The 22558-nt window shown below is 49.8% G+C and overlaps 1 protein-coding gene across 1 annotated transcript in view; it reads left to right on the top strand.

Moving 5' to 3' along the window:
- LOC144933773 (adhesion G protein-coupled receptor B3-like) overlaps positions 1-22558 on the top strand; it is a 235164-nt gene that overhangs the window by 112408 nt on the left and 100198 nt on the right. The window contains exons 4-5 of the mRNA XM_078858875.1: positions 9557-9739; positions 19310-19474. Coding sequence (XP_078715001.1) covers positions 9557-9739; positions 19310-19474 — 348 coding nt within the window. The remainder of the gene's footprint in view (positions 1-9556; positions 9740-19309; positions 19475-22558) is intronic.

Raw genomic sequence — 22558 nt, 5'->3', positions numbered from 1 at the left:
CATCTATCCCTCTATTTAAGGAACGAAACAGGAGGATTTCTCCACAAATCTGGCTGTCCGCCTGATGATGCTAGTTGTTATTATTGGCAAAACGTCGTACTCAGATTGTCTACGTTCCGGCTTGGCTCTCCAACACACCGGTAGTGCTGTACTCGTGACAAATTGGCATGTTCTGTTTACGTGACAAACCTTACTAATTGGCTGTGTCGGGTGGTGGCCTATATTGTGGATGATTTTGGTCGCGAAAGCCTACGTGCTAAACTTTTTCAGTGCTATTAAACTCTTACAAAATGTCACTGTTATATATGTGTAATTATATCACCATTGTAATAATAACTGGTACTATTTAAACTACTCTATTCACTATACTAAATACAAGGGTGTACTTTAACGAATATTCGTTATCTTAATAGGTTTTTACCCTTACCCTTTCAACTATGAGGAGGTATCATAGTATTCATTATCTTATTGTATTAAACTATTACGCTTGTGTGGTGTAATTGCCACGACTGCAATAGAGTATGAACAGTCCTCGGGTTACGAACATAATTCGTTCCTGATACCCGCTAGTAAGCTGAGGACTTCCTGCAAGTGCTATTGGGAGAAACAGTGGTGCGGGGGGGGGGGTCTAAACGGCTGAATTGAATGGGTCTTTGAGTGCGGTCACTCCGTCGCTATTGAGCAGGCTCAGTTGACGGTCGGTCCATGGGGTACGCGTGGAACAGTGTCTGGCACTTTATAGCCGGGTCCTTATCAAATTGCCCCTTGGGGTCCACTCCCGGATCATTCGAGATACAACCAATGCGTTATTTTCTGGGAACGTACGAACTCTTCTAGATTTGATTCCGCTTGTTCCGTGAATAGTGTTTAATGAAGAAGAAAAAAGTGAAACATGTATTCTTAATTGAAAAAAACGCGGGTGTATGGCAAATCAAACTTCACCAAACTCCACAAAGATTTTCTGCGCCGGCTCCAATAGTAGCCAAACTAACCACACTCGAAGTGCAGAAGTCTGAAAAGCTATCAAATGGCCCAGCTGGAGCAATGCAACGCCACGTGGGTCCCACTATGGTAGGAAGCCATTGAATAGAAGTAGGACCTGATAACGTCGTCTCAGTTCCTCCGGCCTCCCCATGGCCACCACTTTCAGCATTTCTGCTGCCATTGAAGAGGAATCAGCGGCACGTCTTTGTGGGGGACAGTTTCGTTTCAAATAGTTTGCACCGTCAACTGCTTAGTTGTGCATATGTATTTATTTTCTTTCTCCACTGGATAAAATTTGAAGTTCAAGTGATAGTGATAGCTTGCAGGCAGTATTAATTATGGGTTTAACAGCCGGTGTGATATGACGTGCTGCCTCGGGCCTTCAGTTTGTGCGTAAATGGCAAATGTGCAATCAGCAATAATAAATGATCATCTGCTGTACATTGTTTATTCTTGTGGCCATTTAGAGTTATTATGTGGATTCCTGGGACATTATTACACATGTTGGAAATGGGTTGTAACGTGTGTAAATATTAATCTTAAGGACATTTTGGCAGGAAAGAAACAAATTCCTTTAATTTGGTACCACATGATAGATCATGTGGCTGTGGTACCTGTTGAAGTACTTATAAAGAGTTATACTTAATTCCAATTTACTGATAATTACGTCCATGAAGGGAAACGAAGTAAAGTACAGGGTGTTTTAAAACGATGGACCCCATTTCAAAGCAGTATACAGTGATCCCTCGTTTATCGCGGTTAATGGGGACCGGAACCCCTCGTGATAGGTGAAAATCCGCGAAGTAGGATTGGCCCCCTAGGAATTTCCGTATATGTGTGTGTGGGTACCATATGTTTAAAATATGTATATTTATACTTTATATATATATATTTTACTTAAATCTATTTAATTATAAAACCTTAATATTATACATTCACTCTCTCTCTCTCTCATACGATATGTATTATAGTGTTCTACACTCACCAATGACAGTAGTATCTTGAGACTTGACTCCAGTAATGACGACGACGATGACAATGACGATGACAATGACGACGATGACAGACCTGTGTAGTTCGATTAATGATGATGGTGTTACTGCACAGGTATAATGAGGCCTTTAAATCAGTTCGAAAAATCCGCGATGCACTGAGGCCGCGAAACTTGAACCGCGAAGTGGCGAGGGATTACTGTATTTCACGATGACAACATGTTACAATTACACAAATAGTTACAAACCGTTTAATGAGTGATCAAGTTTTACTAACCATTTTATAAATGCTCTATGTGCCCTCCACCTGCTGTACGGACAACAACGAGGCGATAGTTGAATTCGTCCCAAACGCCTCTCAAAGTGTCTTCTTCCACTGAAGTAACCGCTGCCGTGATTCTGTTTTTGAGGTCATCCAGATAAGTCGCTAATGGTGGCACAAAAACACGCTCTTTGACGTATCCCCACAATAAAAAGTCGCAGGGTGTGATGTCTGGGGATCTTGGGGGCCAAGAGTGTAGCGCCAAGTCTTGGGGTCCCGTGCGACCTATCCAACATTGAGGCAGTGCGTCATTTAGAAAACGTCGAACCTGCAGGTGCCAATGTGGCGGTATCATCAAGTTGTGGAAAGAGCCATTTCTGCAGCATTTCGAGATACGCTTGCCCCGTAATTGTGTTTCCCTCGAAAAGGGCCATAAACCTTTCTTTGAGAAACGGCACAAAACATGTTCACTTTCAGGGAATTATGCTCATGCTCTACAGTTTCGTGTGGATTCTCTAATCCCCATATGCGCACATTGTGATGGTTAACTTTACCGCTTCGTTGAAATGTTGCTTCATCACTAAAAATCAAACGCGGTAAGAAGCTGTCATCCTCCATGTTCTGTAACATCGCATCACTAAATTCTACACGCTTTCCCTTGTCACCTGCACGAAGAGCCTGTACCATTTGCAACCGGTATGGCCTCACAAACGTCGCCTTAATACACGCCAGACAGTCATATGAGGGATCGCAAGTTCTCGGCTGGCACGACGAGTGGACTTGCGCGGGCTACGCAGAAAACTCTCTTGAATTCTTCTCACGTTTTCCTGTGAGGTGCGTATTCGCCCTGTGCTCTTCCCCTTACATAAACAGCCTGCTTCCTCAAATTGTCAGTACCAACAACGAATGCTCTTTGACATTGGCGGATCAATGCCAAAACGCCGTTGAAACGCACGCTGCATGCAATTACGGATTCAGTCTTGCTGAACTGCAGAACGCAAAACGCCTTGTGTTGCGGGGTCACCATCTTGCGAATGATTGAGGCTAGGGGCTGTTTGTGCGCTGGGAGAGGCATCTAGCGGTAATCATTTGAAACTCTATGCCCCGCCCTCTCTATGCCTCGCCCTCTCTATGCCCCGCCCTTTCAAGTGGTAAGAGTTTCATTCATGGGCGGTTCGTGGTTGCAGAGATATTGCGATTTCAAATCGGGTAATTTTTTTTAAACTCCCTGTACTTCCAATGTTTAACATCAATTTAAAATCAGTTTACACCATTTTCAGCTGCAACATTGAATTATCATGGTGTAGTTGCATTCCAATGGTCAGGATGAAGATTATATCATATACAGTAATATGGATGTTCCACTGTCAAGAGAAAATGCACATAAGTTCATGATTTTACCTTACATTCACCCTTTTTGTGAAGCCGATGTGATGTAGAGAGTAACCAGTTTCATTGGTAAAAAAATCCACGACAGTAGAATGAGATATTTTCTTTGAACCTATCTACGTGACTTTACCCAAAGACCCAAGAATATGAATTTCTGCAGTCACGAAAGCTTTAAGTCAAGAAGAATGAGAGTTAACACATGATGAAACGCATCCACATTAATCAGCGGAGCACGAGCATGCCTTTAATTAAACACAATGACAAGTGGATTGAAGACGGCACTCGTAGTGTGTGGGAGAAAGGCATTCAGTGGGATCAAAGGAGGACTGACAGCCTGTAATGACTGCCCGGGATGCCTAATATTGCCATTGAGGTGACAGCTTGTGGAGGTTTGATGATTATTGCAGACTCTTATAGATGGCCTAGAGGATATAAGGGATCCATTTTATCACACATGCTGTGTTTATTTTTTATATATTTTTTTGGAACACCGGCTCGATCACCATTGAGAGTCGTATTTCCGGATCGCTGCACGAAACCTGCAGCTGTTGTCTGCGGTAGTTTTGAAGAATGAACAAAACTTGGAAGCGTTGCACAAAAATTGGGTGTCTTCTGAATTACATCTGTTAGACGTATAATTATGGGAATACGATCGGAATGGTTGTCATTTTTCATTTTTGAAAACAACGAAATGGTAAAAGTTAAAATTTTGACTTAAAACTTTCGTGACTGCAGGAATTCATATTCTTGGTTCTTTCGGTAAAGTCACGTCGATAGAAAACTAAAATCAATATTAAAAGCAAAAAACCCACGACGTTTCGATCGCAATATGGTAAAAGTGCACTTTAAAACTAGGCGCTGATGCTCTACGGACATGGGATGCAAAAACATAATTTTGTGAGCCAGGGAGACTACTCTAGCCAGTCTCCCGGGAGGGGCGCTATATTATTAAAGAATAGTAGGAAATACTTTACAAATTTCTTATTGAGTTGGTGATGAGTTTTTATATTTTCAGGAGAGAGGCTGTTTGATACTATTGAATCAACGTCATCACATATGCGGGCCCTTTGGTGTGCTATTTTTTCGTGTGGTAGAAGAGTTATAGTTACTTGTGGGAAGAGTGGCTCTAACCGTGCAATTCTGAACGTTTACCACTGTGTGCATTCAATACAGAGAACACAGACTAAACTAAAATGTAAACTAAACTTTTGTAATTGACCACGAAGGGCCCACTGAGCTCTTTTTTAGAAGTGACCTGGCTATCACAAATGATAGCTTAACGAAGTGTGGCTTATCTCGTGGAAATATACAGCAACAGCCAAATACTCTAAACGCGTGATGTTGATTCTAAATGTGGAGGCCAAACACCGGAGGACCCGAAGAAAAATCCACGCGACCACGGGCAGAGAGAGACACCGCAAACTCCAAATATACAACGGCCGTGAGGGTCGGGATCGAACACCACAACCTCCTGCAAACGAAGCGAGAGAGTTAACATCGCCTAGCCACCGAGACGGAGTAAGAACGAAATTAACAGACTGCTGTGAAACACCCCCGGGGCAAGGGAGACAGACGGTGGCAGGAGTCTCACAGAGCAGCCCCGCGCAGACCTTACGGGGGCCCAGCCGGCGGCTCCGCGGCTCGGCCTCGCGATCCCCCCCGGAGCGACCGCATGAGACGGAGTGAGGACGGAGTAAACAGAATGCAGTGAAACTCCCGGGCCCTGATCCGCCCTCTGCAGCGTGCGTTCAGTGCGATCACACGTGGACAGGGGTGGGCACCCTGTGGATCAGGAGCCCCGTGCGGCTCTTTAAAGACGGCTGCTTCGTGATAGTTATTTATCATGGACCACTACCCTCTCGTATTCATCACAGTGCATTGAGGCTCTTTACAGAATTCGAAAAAATTAATCCTCGTGTTGTTTTGGTAGCCTACCCATCTGCACGTGAACAATGAAGTAGAAAATGTCCGCAGCTGTTGGATTTCCTACGTAACTGCTGCGATGGTAACTGCGTCAATGCTGCCTTCCGTCACGGTTAGTGCGGGTGAAAAATGAGGTATTAGCCGAGTGATTTAGGGATAACTCTTCCCCCCCCCCCTCTTAACGGCAAGCGTGCTCATTGGGCAAAGTCGTTTCTTTTAATTAACCGGCTGGACATCGTTCCTCCGTTGTTGCTACTTGGCGAAAGCCAAATGGCACCAAACAAACACAAATACGGGCGGCAATCCGGCAGAGCGGAATATAAAGCGTGCGTTTTGGTGAGCTCACGATTGAATGGTGGCGGGGGGCGGGGAACTCCTCTGATGATAAATGGCATTGGGGCTGGCGTGTATCGCCCTGTGTGTTCGTTAGCAGCACGTCAGACGCTGCGGAAAGTGGCAGCCCGCGAACACAATATATCAATACTGCAATACCAATTCCTGCTGATATTCAATCTCCTGGTGCGGCAGTTGAAGCATTGGGAATGCTTCTTAAACACCTCCCCGCCTTTTGTCTACCCAGCAGTATAAACGGAGACACCACAGTATATCGGCAGCTCGCGGCGTGGTGGAGTAAAGTGTGGGTACTTCCACTTCTCGATGTTTGGCCAGTGTGAAAGAGTAGGCCAAATACCCTCCACGGAAGCTCTCCAGAGTTCTACTTTCGTGGAGGGCCCGTCTGCTAGCAGCGGTCTGGAGAAGCAATTGCATGGGGCTGCCTCCTGTTTTTATCTCTATGCTCACAGCGGGGCTTTGATGATAATGCGAGCGAGCAAGGGGTTTGGGCGAGGGCTCACTCTCCCCGAAAAGAGACGGGAGAGCGATGCCCACGGTCTCGAGGGGTTTGCTCTCCTTTCACGCCCGGGTGCCCCAGGACTCGATCCGCTCGGCATCCGCGGCTCGCGCAGACCCAACCGAGGATCGAATCGAGCTCCGGGCCGCTATAGTCGCCTCCAAGCCATATTGCCTGTGCGTGCGTGCGAGCGAGCAGTCTTCATTAATATTGAATACATTTTCACACCGATCATAAATGACCGCAGCGAATTGAGCGCTCGCCCTCATATCCCGTTGCAGTAGTGCGGCATGCAGGGGGGGGGGGGGGCTTCACGTGAGCGACCTTCCTTGACCACGAGATGTGGGCCCAGACGATTTAATGTTTTTACTCTTCCAGGAATACAAACTGCGCCGCATCACCAAGCGCGGCGAGGTAACGAGCTGAAATAGAGATCTCACACGCGGCTGTTGGACTCTCCATCAGCGGTCCCAATCAAGGCCCTAATGAAGGCCCTGCGGAGAATAGATTTCATGATTGAAAATGATAAATGAGGTGGTTTGAGGGGCACATAGGACGGATTACGCACTGGAGCACTGACCCGGCACTGCCGAGATCCTGGGTTTGAAGCCAGGAAATGACTCTAAATAGAAAACTCATTTCTCTAAAGTGAAAACTAACTTATTTAGAACTGCTTTCTGTGTTTAGTGTGTCATGCTTCACCGCTCCTCCGATTAGCACGGTTGGCTACGTACGTGCGAAATAAGTTATACATGCATACACTTATGATTAAACTGTGCTTATTACAGCTCTCACAAAATATATAATACGAAAAAAATCTGTTTAATTGCCATGCAGAGCACATGATAGAAAGGCCTGATGAAGTAATTCTGCTGGGACCATTCTCTGACATGTGGTGGTGCATTGTTAGCGGTGACAGCTCTACATTTCATTATTTTGTGGCGTGACTACATGGACGCCAATTGCGCGATAGTTTTGTAAATTAAAAATAAATGTAAAAAACACGGACGGGCTTTCAAGGGAATGTTTGCTGTAATGGGTGGTTTTGTCTTGACATTCCCCGCACGCTTTTCGTGTATTTATGTTAATTGATTGTTTTATACTTTACCAAGAGCCTGGTAGAAGGCACAAACCGTAATACTTTTCGTGTATTTTACGTTGCAATTTTATTCCTTTCATCCCATGCCGAAACACAAATGCGTTGAACAAGACGTGCGGACGGAGCTCACACGGACGAAATGTTAACTATCTCGCTCGGTATACAGGAGTTCGTGGGTTCGATCCCGACCCTGACCCATGCTGTATATTTGGAGTCAGCGTTTCTCTCGCCCCGTGGATTTTTCTCCTCCGTTTTTTCCCGTCACACTCATAAACACGCACTCAGAATATTTGGCTGCTGCTATGAATTTCCACACGAAGAGCCCCTTCGTTGAGCTATCATTTGTGATAGCCAGGTCGCGTCTGAAAACAGCTATATTGTATAGCTCACCGCCCCTTACCTTGTAAAACAAAAAATAGTTTAGGTTTATAATGTAAGTTTAAACTGCGAGCCTGCATTCGCCGCAGCCCCCTTGACCGCAGCGAACCGCCCGATGATCGAATCAGAACAGATCGTACCCTTCCCTGCAATAAAACAGGTGCTTAGATGTCCAAACATCAAATAGAAATAAAATGTCCCATATTGCCCGATGATCGTCGTCAAGACGATGGCTGCCAGGGAATACGCGGCGCCTCACCCGCAGCAAGCGTCGTTGGTGGCAGCCGACCCTCATCTGCTCAACGCGTCTAGAAATGTCACGCGATGATCTTGGCCCCCTTCCCCCCTCTTGGCACGCTCGCTCGAGTTTAATACGGGAAAGTAACCGGAGCTCAGCTGTCTGACGTTTTTGCAACGCTCTCATTCGTTCATCAATTCTGAAGTATCTCCATCCTTCTTTGCACGTTGTTTTTTTTATTCAGCTTTCATAAGCGGATAATAGATTATTATTGACAAGTATAATGAGCCGTTATAACAGGGTATTACTTATATAGGGAAGTAATGGGGTGTTGATGCATCGATTATTATGGTTCTTAGGTTCATGATAACTGCATCTTCGCATGGAAGATTTGGTCCCCCCCAATGTTGACTCCATGGCTACGGCCTTGGTCTTTGAGGTAAAGAAACGGTGTTAGTGATGTCGGTGAAGGTGCAGCCCTGAAACGTATTCCTCCCACGACTGCTGGCAGCAGGGCCTCCACTAGAGGCAGCTCTAAAGGGTATTTGGCCTACTCTTCCACGCCGGTGGTAGGAGTACTCACACTTTACCCCACCACACATGTCCTGCCAATCAACTAACTATGGTGTGCCCATTGTATACAGTATTGCCTAGTGGACAGCTGCGGTGGGGGGGGGGGATGTAAGATATAATTTACGTAAGATATGATTTCGACTGCCGCACCAGGAGATCGAACCGGCGAACTCTCTGTTGCAAGCCACGGCAGAAGAATGCCTTTTGAGCGATACACTCGGCAAAGTTTCCGTGTCAGGGCGTGCGAACGTCCGTGCCCTCAAGCACGCACCGGAGTCCTCTATGTACGTGTGTATGTTGAACTTCTTTCGCGCCGTACGTAGCCAACCGTGCTCATCTGAGGAGCGGGGAAGCACGACAAACTAAACACAGAAGGCCGTTCTAAAGAAGTTAGTTTTTAATCTCGGTGATTTAAAAGTGCATAGCTCTAGTGGCTTCCTATAGCACGGTTGGCTACGTACGACGCGAAAGAAGTTCAACATGCATAAATACATACAATATAGATACCCAAGCTTGCACAGGATCAGGTGATTAATCTCCTATGGCGCTGCGTGTGGTGCAAGTGGTGGGGAGCGCTGGTGTAGCGAACCCGGCTACCCCGAGTTCGATTTCCGCTCATGGCCAACGCCAGCGATGATAATTATCTGAACCGGTCATGGGGCTCCCCTAGGTCGTCTCAGCCTCAAATGAGTACCTGGTGTGGTGTTTAATCATCACCACTTGGAAGATAAGGGCAGCCGGGCGTGGTGCTGGCCACCAACCACCTCGTGCGCCGTGCCGGCCTTCATAGGTGCTACTCGCTAACAGCACTCGCCCCGACAGTCTGTTAAGCCTACACGGGGAGATCGTTGCCTTTGTCTCGGCGCAGGTGTTGCGGGCGCAGGTGTCGCGGGCGCAGGAGAGGAGTGGTCAGAGTGGAGCGTGTGCTCCTCGTCGTGCGGCGAGGGCTCCCAGGTGCGGGCCCGTGTCTGCCTCACGTCGTCCAAGTCGGCCGCGTGCTCCGGGCCGCTCCGCGAGATCCGCGTCTGCGACAGCTCCTCCGTGTGTCCCGGTGAGCCGCGCGCACTCAGCGGGACACGCGGACCGTGATCATCGCCGGCGTTCTCATTCATTGCTCAATGGTTTAATGTGCCCATTCTATTGAGCGACTGCTGTGTTGCTATGTTGGTGTGGTCTGGGACTGTTGTTGTTTTTTCCGCCTTTGCCCAATCTTAACAAATTGTACTTCTTTCACAAATGTGTTTATTTATATTTAGTGATTTGTTTACCATTCGTCTATTTTGCACTATCGTTTGTCTTTTATTGTTTGTTGCTGACCCGCCCCTACTGGACATCTGTGTTAAAAGAGCTTTATAGCTCATCGGATTACCCCTCCTGTAATCTAAAATAAAGATGAATGATTCGGTATGATGACATGGTGAGTGCTCATTGTAAAACTTAATTAGCATTTTCCAACAAATAATTATGTTTTACAAGTCAATTAAGCTGAATAATTACCAGTGGAAAAAACATTTCTCCCGTCGGAGGTGAATATACATATATTTTCAACATGTAATTGTGGTGCTGTTCTTGTTAACTAAGATATAGTCCCGTGAATCATTCCCAACTTAATCTTACTTTGCTACAAATATAACTGATGGCTGTGGCGGATAGTGCTATCTCTGGGGTCTGAGTGCACTACCATTCATATAGCAGTCGGATTATTTGTCTGCAGTGAAATGTGCTGATGGAGGTTGACCCTGAGTGTGGCAGTTCACGGAGTGTGTGGGTGAGTGGGTCCTGTGTGTGTGACAGTTCACGGAGTGTGTGGGTGAGTGGGTCCTGTGTGTGTGACAGTTCACGGAGTGTGTGGGTGAGTGGGCCCTGTGTGTGTGTGTCAGTTCACGGAGTGTGTGGATGAGTGGGCCCTGTGTGTGTGTGTCAGTTCACGGAGTGTGTGGGTGAGTGGGCCCTGTGTGTGTGTGTCAGTTCACGGGGTGTGTGGGTAAGTGGGCCCTGTGTGTGTGTGTCAGTTCACGGGGTGTGTGGGTAAGTGGGCCCTGTGTGTGTGTGTGTCAGTTCACGGGGTGTGTGGGTAAGTGGGCCCTGTGTGTGTGTGTGTCAGTTCACGGGGTGTGTGGGTGAGTGGTCACTGTGAGTGTGTCAGTTCACGGGGTGTGTGGGTGAGTGGGCCCTGTGTGTGTGTGTCAGTTCACGGGGTGTGTGGGTAAGTGGGCCCTGTGTGTATGTGTCAGTTCACGGGGTGTGTGGGTGAGTGGGCCCTGTGTGTGTGTGTCAGTTCACGGGGTGTGTGGGTAAGTGGGCCCTGTGTGTGTGTGTGTGTCAGTTCACGGGGTGTGTGGGTAAGTGGGCCCTGTGTGTGTGTGTGTCAGTTCACGGGGTGTGTGGGTGAGTGGTCACTGTGAGTGTGTCAGCTCACGGGGTGTGTGGGTGAGTGGGCCCTGTGTGTGTGTGTCAGTTCACGGGGTGTGTGGGTGAGTGGGGCCTGTGTGTGCGTGTCAGTTCACGGAGTGTGTGGCTGAGTGGGCCCTGTGTGTGTGAAGTATTGGAAATGACGGCAGGAAACTCCTTTGACGGGAACACACTTCTTTTATTAAATCTTGACTTGTAACGATACAACGCGTGGCCTCTCTTCTTCACAGTACGGTCACCATACAACGGTACAACTCGTGACCTCTTCTCTCCGCTCCACACTTCTCTCGACTCCCGTAGATTCTGTGCTGCTGACTCGTGTAGACTCCGCGCCTCTGCTACACTCTTCTCTCGTCTCGTGTAGACTCTGCGCCTCTGCTACACTCTTCCCTCGTCTCGTGTAGACTTTACGCCTCCGCTACACTCTTCACTCGTCTCGTGTAGACTTTACACATCTGGCTACACCCTCTTCAGTACCCGTCTCGTGTAGACCTTACATCTCCGGCTACACACTCTTCAGTACCTATCTCGTGTAGACCTTATCCTCTCTCTGGCTACACCGTATGCATTACTCGGCTCGTGTAGACCTTACACTCTCTCTGGCTACACCGTATGCATTACTCGGCTCGTGTAGACCTTACACTCTCTCTGGCTACACACTGTACATTACTCGGCTCGTGTAGACCTTCCTCTCTCCATTACTCTCCATTACTCTCCATTACTCTCCTCTCCGGGCTCTATCTCTGCACCTTCGTCTTCATTCCTAGATGGTTCCACTTCTCCCCCCTACTCCTCTGTGCATACCCTTATATATCCCTTCCTCCCGGGAGACGGAGCGGATGCGGACCTCAACGTCGGCACCGCTCCTCAGTTACCCAATCACCACGCGCTATCTCTACGATCCGTTTCCGCCCAGCGCGTGTTTCCACTCCTCGACCAATCACACCGCGCTGCCACCCGATCACTCCCTCTCAGCGCGTCACCGGCACACAGCCAATCAGCAGCACTACCCCCACCCGCGCGCTGACGCCTGCTCCTCCCCGTCAGCGCGCGTCACCACACACACACACGTACATACGCGCTGGCACACGACGTATACCCCCAGCGCGTATCACCACTACATCACCCCCTCCCACATAGCTCGCAGCCGGCCCGGCTGCTAACAACAACCAACCGCAACGATAAGACGACAACCAAAACAACAAAAAAAACCCCGTAACCCCCCAGTGTGCCCCGTAACATAACAACAACAACAAGAACTATGTACAAATTGACAACGAACACAAGAAAAGTCAACAACAACACAATACAAGCGAATTCCAGAAAACGAACGCGCCCAGCGTCCCTGCGACTACACGCAGTGACGAGGCGCTCCAACTGCCCCGACTCCTCACGAGGCGGGTCACGCAAAGTAGCGCGACCTGGCGCGAGTCCGTCTGGCTGGTCCGTCGTATGGGGCGGGACACTGACGACCGTCCGGCGGTTCCGGCTGCTCCAGACGGCGCGGAACGGGCCTGAAAGGGCCGGCCCCGCCGCGGAGATCCGGCCGCCGGTGGTCGGCAGCTGTCAGTTCCGAGACACCTGGGAGCAGATCAGGCGAAAATACGTGTGGATCAGGCAGAGACATTTCCCCCTGTGGGTCGCCGGTCACGTCACACGCTCGGCCCTCACGACACAAGGGGAGGCCATATGGAGGCGAGAACGGTTTCAGTCGGGAGGGGTGAACGTACCAACGGCGCTTTCCCCACTTTATCTGAACGCACTGGGGCCGTGCAACGCGCACGACCTCCACGGGTCCCCTCCACGGTCTCAACAATTTAGGCAACGTAGCCAAGGGTGCCTGAGGGCAATGCAGCCAGGCCCTGTCACCTGGTTTCCATTCGTGCATGGACACCTTCCGTGCACGCAACCGTTCATTAGCAATTTGGCGAGCCCGCGAATTAAGCCGTGCGGCCTCCCTCGCCTCTGTCAGCTTGTGAATATTAAACTTAATATGTTCTGCCAATTTAGAATTATTTCGTGGAGCGGACAGGCCAAGTTGCGTTTCCATTGGCGGGTCAGCTTCCCGACCGTACATCAAATAGAATGGGGAAAACCCCGTAGCTGCATGGGGGGCCATTCTATACGCGGCAAGGACCCCCGGGACCTGCAGGTCCCAATCTACATGTGCCTCACACACCTGCTGGCACAGCATGGAAGTCAAAGTTTTATGAAGTCTCTCCACCATCCCGTCTGTCTGCGGGTGGTACGGGGAGGTACGCACCTTCTTGGTACCCAACAGATCGCACACCTCTTGCAACAATTTACTCGAAAATGTTTTACCTTGGTCGGTGAGCAGGCGTTCGGGAGCCCCCTTGTCCAGGACATAGCCCTGGACGAAGGCGTCCGTCACAGCCGCTGCCGACTGGTTAGCGAGAGGCCACGCCATAGGCCATCGGGTAAAGTATTCGACCCCCACTAACAAGTATTTATTCCCTCTCGGCGTGACTGGAAAGGGCCCCAAAATATCGAGTGCAACGAGCTCGTTAGTGCGCGAGACCTGAATAGATTGCAGCGGTGGATTAGCTGCCACGGGCGGTGGTTTACGTCTGGCGCACTCAACGCAACCCTTCAGAATATTTACCACATCACTTCCCATTCCCGGCCAGTAATAGTCACGCTGAAGCAGGGCAAGCGTCTTGTTAACTCCCAAATGCAAGAGGCGTTCGTGGGCCGCCAAAACAACCCTCCCCCTTACAGCGGAAGGCACCACGAGTGCGTTCCGCCGGGACAAACTGTCCCATCTTAATAACATGCCCTGCTTAAGTACATAGGAGCCGGTGCGCTCCTGGTCCCCCTCGGGACCCCCCACCTTGCGGCGCAATGCTAGCAGCGAGCTGTCCGCCATCTGGAGATGGCCCCATTCGCTGAGCGACAACGAGAGCAGCGAGTCCCGACCCTGAGAGGCAGTGGAATCATCCACGATCGGTGCGCCCGCTGTCGCAGCCAGTGCCCTCATCTCCCCCGCAAGCGTCGGTTTACAGCGCGCCGATCCCGACAAACACGCGCATTCATTACAAGGCAACAACCGCGACAGGCAATCGGCATTTGTGTGTCGCAACCCCTTACGGTACGTAGTCGTAAACTGATAGTCCTGGAGGACTTCCAACCACCGCGACAACTGGCCCGAGGGTTGGGCGACCCTCAATGAATACTGTAGCGCCGCGTGGTCCGTTCGGACCGTAAAGTGACGACCATAGAGATATGGTCTGAACTGTTGCACAAAAAAGACAATGGCAAGCAGCTCTCGAAGGGTGACGCAGTAGCGCTGCTCCGCCGGAGACAACACCCTACTACCGTAGGCGACAACTCTTTCGACACCCCCGACGACTTGGGATAGCACCCCCCCAATGCCCGTGTTGCTAGCATCCGTGTCCAGCAAAAAGGGACTCGAAACGCGGCTTCCTCCTCCGGTCCCCATTTGAACTTCAATCCCTTCGCCGTTAGAGCTTGCAAGGGTTTTGCAATAGTGGCGAAGTGCTCAACGAACCGCCGGTAATAAGAAGCAAACCCGATGAAACTACGCACGTCGGAAACGGACGTAGGTGTCGGCCAAGAACCGACACAATCCGTCTTCGCGGGATCGGTGGAGATCCCCGAAGAATCGACAATGTGACCCAAGTATCTAACCGACTTACGAAGGAGGTGACATTTGGCCGGTTTAAATTTTAGTTTAGCCGATCGCATGCGCAAGAACACCCCTCTCAATCGCTGGAGGTGTTCTTCAAATGTTTTACTGAAAACAATGACATCGTCCATATAAATCAAGCATGTATCCCACTGCAAGCCCGACAAAACCAACTCCATAAGTCGCTGAAACGTCGCTGGAGAGGAGTGAAGTCCCATGGGTAACCGGTTAAACTGGAACAGCCCCCCTGGAGTCCGAAATGCTGTCTTAGGTTTCGACTCTTCGTCGAGTGGCAACTGCCAAAACCCCGATAACAAATCAAGAGTCGAAAAATATCGCGCACCAGACAATGCATCGAGGGACTCATCCATCCTGGGGAGCGGATACGCGTCAGCCACAGAGATCTTATTCAGGCGACGGAAATCAACGCAGAATCGCAGGGACCCGTCCTGCTTCTTAACCAGCACAATAGGCGCTCCCCACGGGCTGGAGGAGGGCGAAATAATGTCGGCTTCTAGCATTTCGTTAACAGCCGACTGAACGTGTTCCTTCTCCGCAGGACTCAGGCGGAAGGGATTCAGCCTGACCGGCGCCGCATCGCCCGTTTCAATGTGGTGGTGCAACAAATCCGTGCACCCAATGTCATACTTATGTTTACTGAACACATCAGAAAATTCTATGAGCAACTCGCGCAGCGCACCCAACTGCACCGCCGACAAACCGTCCGAGGCGGCGCATAGCGAATGGACCCACTCAAGGTCCTCCCTTAGCTCAACGTTCTGCGTGGGGCTCGAGCCCACCTGCGCAACCAACCCATCATCCACAGGGACCCGCGCCGCGTGAGCCAGCACGGTGCCCTGTTGAATGACAGCTGGCCGCGACCCCGCGTTCAAAACCATTACAAACGGATCCCTGTCAGCCCGCACCAAAGTGTGAGCCACCGATAAATCAAGACCCCCGACAGCCTTGTTAGAAGGAGCCAAAAGCATACTTTGTTCCGAAGCCTCCCTCACCCATGGTTTCCGCAGCCGGAGGGGAATTAACATCTGTGAACCCGGGGGCACATGCACGGTCTGTGTCGCCACCGCTTGTATCGTAGTGCACGCCGTCCGAATGTCAGTAGGGCTCGTTAAAAATGCAATCCGGCGACCCGATGGCAGTTCAATGCATCGTTGATCGATAAGAATTTTAATGGGCATTTTAGCCAAAAAATCAGTGCCCAAAAGACAAGGAACCGCCAAAGAAGACGAAACGAAAACGGGTCCCGACAATTTGATATCTCCAATGCAAATGGACGCCCTAATCTGACCGATAATGCCCAACGATCCCCCATTAGCGGCGTAAAATGGCACATCCACCGGGAGCAGCGGACGACATTGGACTGGAAGAATATTATAAATGAGGTCCGATATAATAGTTGCCGACGCCCCCGTGTCCACTAACACCCTAATCTCGACCCCATCAATAGATCCCGTAACAACGGACGAACCCGCCGAAGCAGCCACAATTCTATGCCCCAATTCCGCCCATTCAATATCTCCCTGGTCCCGGCCGAACCCCCCTGGCCGAACCGAATCCCCGAACCTTAACCGGTCCTCCTCTGCCGCGACGCGGCGTCCCATGTGTGTCGAGCATACAGACCGAGCGTGTGAGGTGCCGCGACTTGCCGGGGATTGTAGAGATGACTTGGGCTCTCGGTCGTCGTCCAGCCGAGCCCCCATGGCGCGCTGACGCGGAGCGCGGCACCCGGACGCCACGTGGCCCCGGAGGCCGCAGTTATAGCACGTGACGAGGGTCGGAGTAGATCTCGGCGGCTCCGACTTTCAGCCTGATCGCAGAGGCGACCGAGCCCCCGGCCTCCAGTCCCCTGGTCGTCCCGTGGCGAACGCCTCCTCTCGTGGGCTGACGACTTGGGGTTCGGTGACCACCGAACCCGGAGCTGCGACGACGGCAGCGTTGCAACCAACTCCTTGTTTTCGTTGTAGGGCCTCGTGCGCTTGAATACTCGTGGCGACTCTCAAAGAAGAAATATCAATCTCGTCAGCTGTGTTGATGGGGACCCCCAGGTACTGCGCCAACTTAAGCAGCTGCTCCAAAACCATCGCGTCTTGGCCCTCCTCGTCCATCCGAGGGAACGCAGCATCGGCAAGAGCCAGCAACGCCGTGCGATAGGCCAGCGCGGTCTCCGTGGCCGCTTTCCGTCTTGCGTAGAAATGATGGCGGCACGCCGAGGGAGGTCCGTAGACCCTGGCCAACAGACCCAGCGCATCCTTCAGCGTGGAGCGGTCCGACTTCCGTGCGGACCTGAAGGCCGCGAGTGCGTCGTCGTCCAGCATGGCAGGCAACGCCCGCAGCGCCGTAGCATCGGACCACGCGGACATCTCTTGATGCGCCAAAAACCTTCGCTGAAATTGGCCCCAGTCTCCGCCTTCCGCCTTGAAGGCTGACAACGTGGGCAGACGCTGCTGAAAAATGAAGTCATCCGCCTCGTGGTTCCTCTCCGCCTCTCCGTCGGTGTGTAAGATGGCGGCTCCAGCGGCAGACGTAAAATGGCGGACCCCATCGCGCGCCGATGACGTCGATGCACGCGCTTGGGACCCCACCACCACGTGGCGCTCGCCGTTCCCGCCAAAAGTAGGCCCAGGCGCAATGGCGGGAATCCCCCATTCGTTTTGGCGGGAATCTGCGGGGCGACCTTGTAAAATGTCCCCCACCGTCCCCGCTCCTCCCGACGAGCTGATCTCCGCCAAGATGGACGCGGCGGCGAGCAGCAGCTCCGCCAGTCGGGAGTGCGCCTCACGAAGCACGGCCTCGGTCCCCGGTCGCTCGCCCGGCGCCGTCGACGGATCCTGTAGCGTGGGCAAGTCGTCCTCCTCATCCCCCGCCACCAGCGGCCCCGAGTCGTCCAGGTTTTCCTCGCGGTCAGTCCCGTGGGTCCTACGGGTCTTCCTTGTCTCCATACTTGGAAGCCCGTTTCACTTCTGACGCCAGATGAAGTATTGGAAATGACGGCAGGAAACTCCTTTGACGGGAACACACTTCTTTTATTAAATCTTGACTTGTAACGATACAACGCGTGGCCTCTCTTCTTCACAGTACGGTCACCATACAACGGTACAACTCGTGACCTCTTCTCTCCGCTCCACACTTCTCTCGACTCCCGTAGATTCTGTGCTGCTGACTCTCTGTGCCTCGTGTAGACTCCGCGCCTCTGCTACACTCTTCTCTCGTCTCGTGTAGACTCTGCGCCTCTGCTACACTCTTCCCTCGTCTCGTGTAGACTTTACGCCTCCGCTACACTCTTCACTCGTCTCGTGTAGACTTTACACATCTGGCTACACCCTCTTCAGTACCCGTCTCGTGTAGACCTTACGTCTCCGGCTACACACTCTTCAGTACCTATCTCGTGTAGACCTTATCCTCTCTCTGGCTACACCGTATGCATTACTCGGCTCATGTAGACCTTACACTCTCTCTGGCTACACACTGTACATTACTCGGCTCGTGTAGACCTTCCTCTCTCTCTGGCTACACCTTGTACATTACTCTCCATTACTCTCCATTACTCTCCTCTCCGGGCTCTATCTCTGCACCTTCGTCTTCATTCCTAGATGGTTCCACTTCTCCCCCCTACTCCTCTGTGCATCACCTTATATATCCCTTCCTCCCGGGAGACGGAGCGGATGCGGACCTCAACGTCGGCACCGCTCCTCAGTTACCCAATCACCACGCGCTATCTCTACGATCCGTTTCCGCCCAGCGCGTGTTTCCACTCCTCGACCAATCACACCGCGCTGCAGGGTTTTGGTAGTACATGTTGTTTATGCCATTTATTGTGAAAATTCTGTCACAGTTCCTATGATTGCTTTTTCATTGCTTTCATGGCTTTATTTTGGTGATTTCGAAAAGTTTATTGATTTAGCCATGTTTGTTTGTTGTAGTACAGAGTTAGACTGATGACCTTAATTTAAGCTGTCTTGTGGTTGTTGTTGTTGTTGTTTGACTTGCATCCCACTGGGATTTTTGCACACAGCGTTGGTGTACGGTGTTTTTTCTGCAATATTTTGCTGTCTTTTCTTGGATTTTCTGTTTGCACTTAGTCACATATTCACTTTAAGATGTTTTTTTGTTCATGTTTTTGTTTTTTGTTTGTTGCGGTTGCACCCGATTCAAGAGCTGAATGGCTCACAGGGCTATACCTAATAAATGAACTTGAACTTGAACCCGATCACTCCCTCTCAGCGCGTCACCGGCACACAGCCAATCAGCAGCACTACCCCCACCCGCGCGCTGACGCCTGCTCCTCCCCGTCAGCGCGCGTCACCACACACACACACGTACATACGCGCTGGCACACGACGTATACCCCCAGCGCGTATCACTACTACATGTGTAACGCAGTACACGACAAGTGTGTGAGTGGCCCCTGTGTGTGCGCGTGTGGCTGTACACAGAATGTGTATTAGTGGGCCCTGTGTGCGTGTAGCACAGTACACAGAATGTGTGTGAGTGGTCCTCGTGTGTGGGTTTCGTGTGTGGCAGTGCACGGAGTGTGGGGGGAGTGGTCCCCGTGGTCCCTCTGCTCCTACACGTGTGGCCGGGGCCTGCGCACTCGCATGCGCCACTGCTCCGTCCCCCAGCACGGGGGGAGCTCCTGCGAGGGGCCCTACAACCAGACCAAGGTTTGCAACATCGCCCTCTGCCCTGGTGAGCACCCCACATGTCTCAGCGTTTTGCATCGTGAGTCTGTCATGAAATTAAAATCAGATTAGTCCAGAAGCCATTTCTCCGCCACGGAAAATAGGAGACGGTTGTCATTGCCTTACGTGCTCTCCCCACAAACCTCCCGTGCTTGGAGCACTAAAAGAATAACATGCCATTATGCTTTGTATTTTTAGGTTATTTTATATAGATATAAATCATATTCTGCCGAAGGGAGTATTTAATAGGAGCACACATCGAAAGTTAGAACGATTTTAAGTGAACCTTGTTGGTTTTGTGTATCCGTTTCTCTCACCCCTTCGGTGTTACTGTCGGTTCTTTATCCTCCAAACCTCTTCCACCGTTTCAATTCAATTGAATATTCATTTGTTACACGGACAATCCCCTTTAACCAGTTACCCAGCTAAATTCAATGGCAACAGTGTGCAGCAGACACGAATTGGAAGTTAGAAGAGCACAGCCAGCCAGGAAACTTGAAGAATGGGTTATTTGACAGTTCTATTAGTAAAAATTAATTGGAAATGGTTAATATCTAATTTAAATTTGATTGGTTGATCCTAATATGTAATGACACCTATTTAAGAAGCCGGGATAGGTGACACGTTTATTCTGACATCCTAGATTTAAATTCTGAATTTCCGGACCTCGTCCTGATTGCATTTGACGTAGTTTCAAAATAAACGTTGTATCTTACGGCTAATTTTGGTTGCGAGAATAGTTCTTCAACTTTCCGGTAAGCTGAAACAATAATTGGTGCGTTAAACTCTTGTTCGCTTGACAATTCAATTTATTTGGCTATGTCGGGTGGTGGAGGTTCTTAATAATGAAACAGGCCAGAACATGATGTGGCCTAACCCAAACATTTGTTATGAATCAGTCTGCCTAAGTTATGGTCTTCTTCTTTTGAATGGCCCATAAAAAGCAACTGTCAGAGATTCAGGTCTAAGTGACTAAGCCAATCAACCACGTTGTCTGAGAGTAGTGAATTGCAGATGCACCCACCCACTGCATTCACGTGTATATTTGGGGCAGTGTGAAGTCACATGGTCCATGGGTTGGAGTTTGTAGCAGCAGACGCACACAGTGAGAGTCTGATTTTTCCACTTATGCATTTAGGTATCCACATCTTCGGTGAATTGTGTGGATCCGGTTAAGCACTGCTCGTCATTTCTGCTATACTCTGGATAGTCTGATGATGGGGTCGCTAACCTATTTTTATTTTACTTGGTAAGGCCCACTGAGCTATATAGCTTTTTTTCAGAAGCAACTTGGCCACAAATAATAGCTCAACGAAGTGGCTTATCACGTGGAAATTTATAGCAGCCATCGAACAATGACGATCACTGCATTGCATGCTTTGGGATGCGCTTCTGTGGCCATCTCGATGACCTTCCTTCCAATATTAGGAAGCCACTGGAGCTGCGCATTATTTTTTTTATTATCTAGATTGAAAACTCATTTCTTTAAAATTGTGTTTGTATTTAGGTTGTTGACGTTTCACTGCACCTCCAATTAGTACGGTTGGCTATGTACAGTGCTAACAAATTTCAACATACATACTCTAAACGCACGTCAATTCTAAATGTGGAGGGAAAGCCGGAGGATACAAATCCACGAGACCACGGGGAAAGAGAACATGCAAACTCCAAATATACAGGCGTTGACAAGGTCGGGATCAAACCCAGACCATCCCACATAACCGGGGAGGTAGTTATTGCCTATAGTTTTTTTTCCACTGGCCAGAAGTCTTGGAAGAGGTAGAAATACCCACACTTTACCCCACCAAATATACATTTCTATCACTATCTATGTAATTCAAGGGTCATGACATTATATATGTTTCTGAATAGAGTACACGTGCCGTGGTGGAGCCATCAGCACATTGGACTTCCAATCCAGAGTGTGTGTGTGTATGTATGTTGAACTTATTTCACACCATACGTAGCCAACCGTGCTAATCGGACACGTGGGTTCGATCCCATCTCCTGGGGCAGCAGTTGAAACAATGGGGTAAGTTTCTCAAATCCCCCCCACAGCCTCTGTCTACCAAGCCATACAAATGGGTATCATCACAGTCGTTTCTGGTGGAGTAAAGTGTAGGTTCTCCGACCTCTTCCAAAACCTCTGGCCAGCATAGAGTAGGCCAATTGCCATATATAGGGGCTCTCTAGAGCCCCCTCTAGTTAAGGCCTTTTTTGCCACCAGTGGTGAGGGCCAACAATTGTAGGGCAGCATCTTCACCTATTGCACTGTTTGTTTATTTAATATAGTATTTTTTTCTGTTTTATCAACTTGCAGGCATCTGTGCATCTGCATGTAGCTGCACTCACACAGCTACGTTAATGTTATCGGATAAACAAAGGAGAATACAAGCATAACAATCTAAAAGTTTTGGTATAAGTAAATATTGTTCAAAATAGATTTGCACTTCAAATATATGCTTACGCAGCACTCTGAATGTTTTCATAATTTATAGCCAATTGAACGGATAATATGCAGGCTGTTTAAAAGTTATGTTAATTTAGATAAATTTTATTCACGCGCTCATGGTTAATGGAATATTTTCTCTCGGTGCACCAAGAATAATGATCAGATAGCCCCCAACAACAAACAAATAAGAATGCTCCCTACCACGACCATAAGTACTGCCTTAAAAACAGTAAAGGTGGGAATTGAGAATACGTTTGTCCCCTTTTATCTGGAAGGTGGGAATTCTTCAAAAAATACTCCCCCCCCCGTTCCCCCTCGAGGGCCACGCAAATTATTTCCGCGTCTGCGGGAATCATTCTCCGACGACAACCATGTTGTAGGTCAGGCGGGGGTGGAATTTGCAATGACAGAGCAGCTTCTTTTTTTGGAGGGGGAGGGAGGAGGAGGCGAATGGGAGGGAGAACCTTCCAACATTTTCCACCGCTCCGCAGATCGCCGCGATCAGAGACTGCCAAACGGTGGTTGTTGTGGGTAGAGTTGAGAGCCCCCACGCTCTGCCTGAGTGAACGTGAGGAAATGAACCACACAAGCGAGGATCAAGGAGAGGCGGTGTGTGGGAGCCACGGAAGATTGCACTAC

Source organism: Lampetra fluviatilis, chromosome 8 (genome assembly GCF_964198595.1).
Source record: "Lampetra fluviatilis chromosome 8, kcLamFluv1.1, whole genome shotgun sequence".
NCBI classification, from domain to species: domain Eukaryota; kingdom Metazoa; phylum Chordata; class Hyperoartia; order Petromyzontiformes; family Petromyzontidae; genus Lampetra; species Lampetra fluviatilis.
Note: the sequence above shows the minus strand (reverse complement) of the source record. Positions and strands in the feature narration are given on the sequence as shown.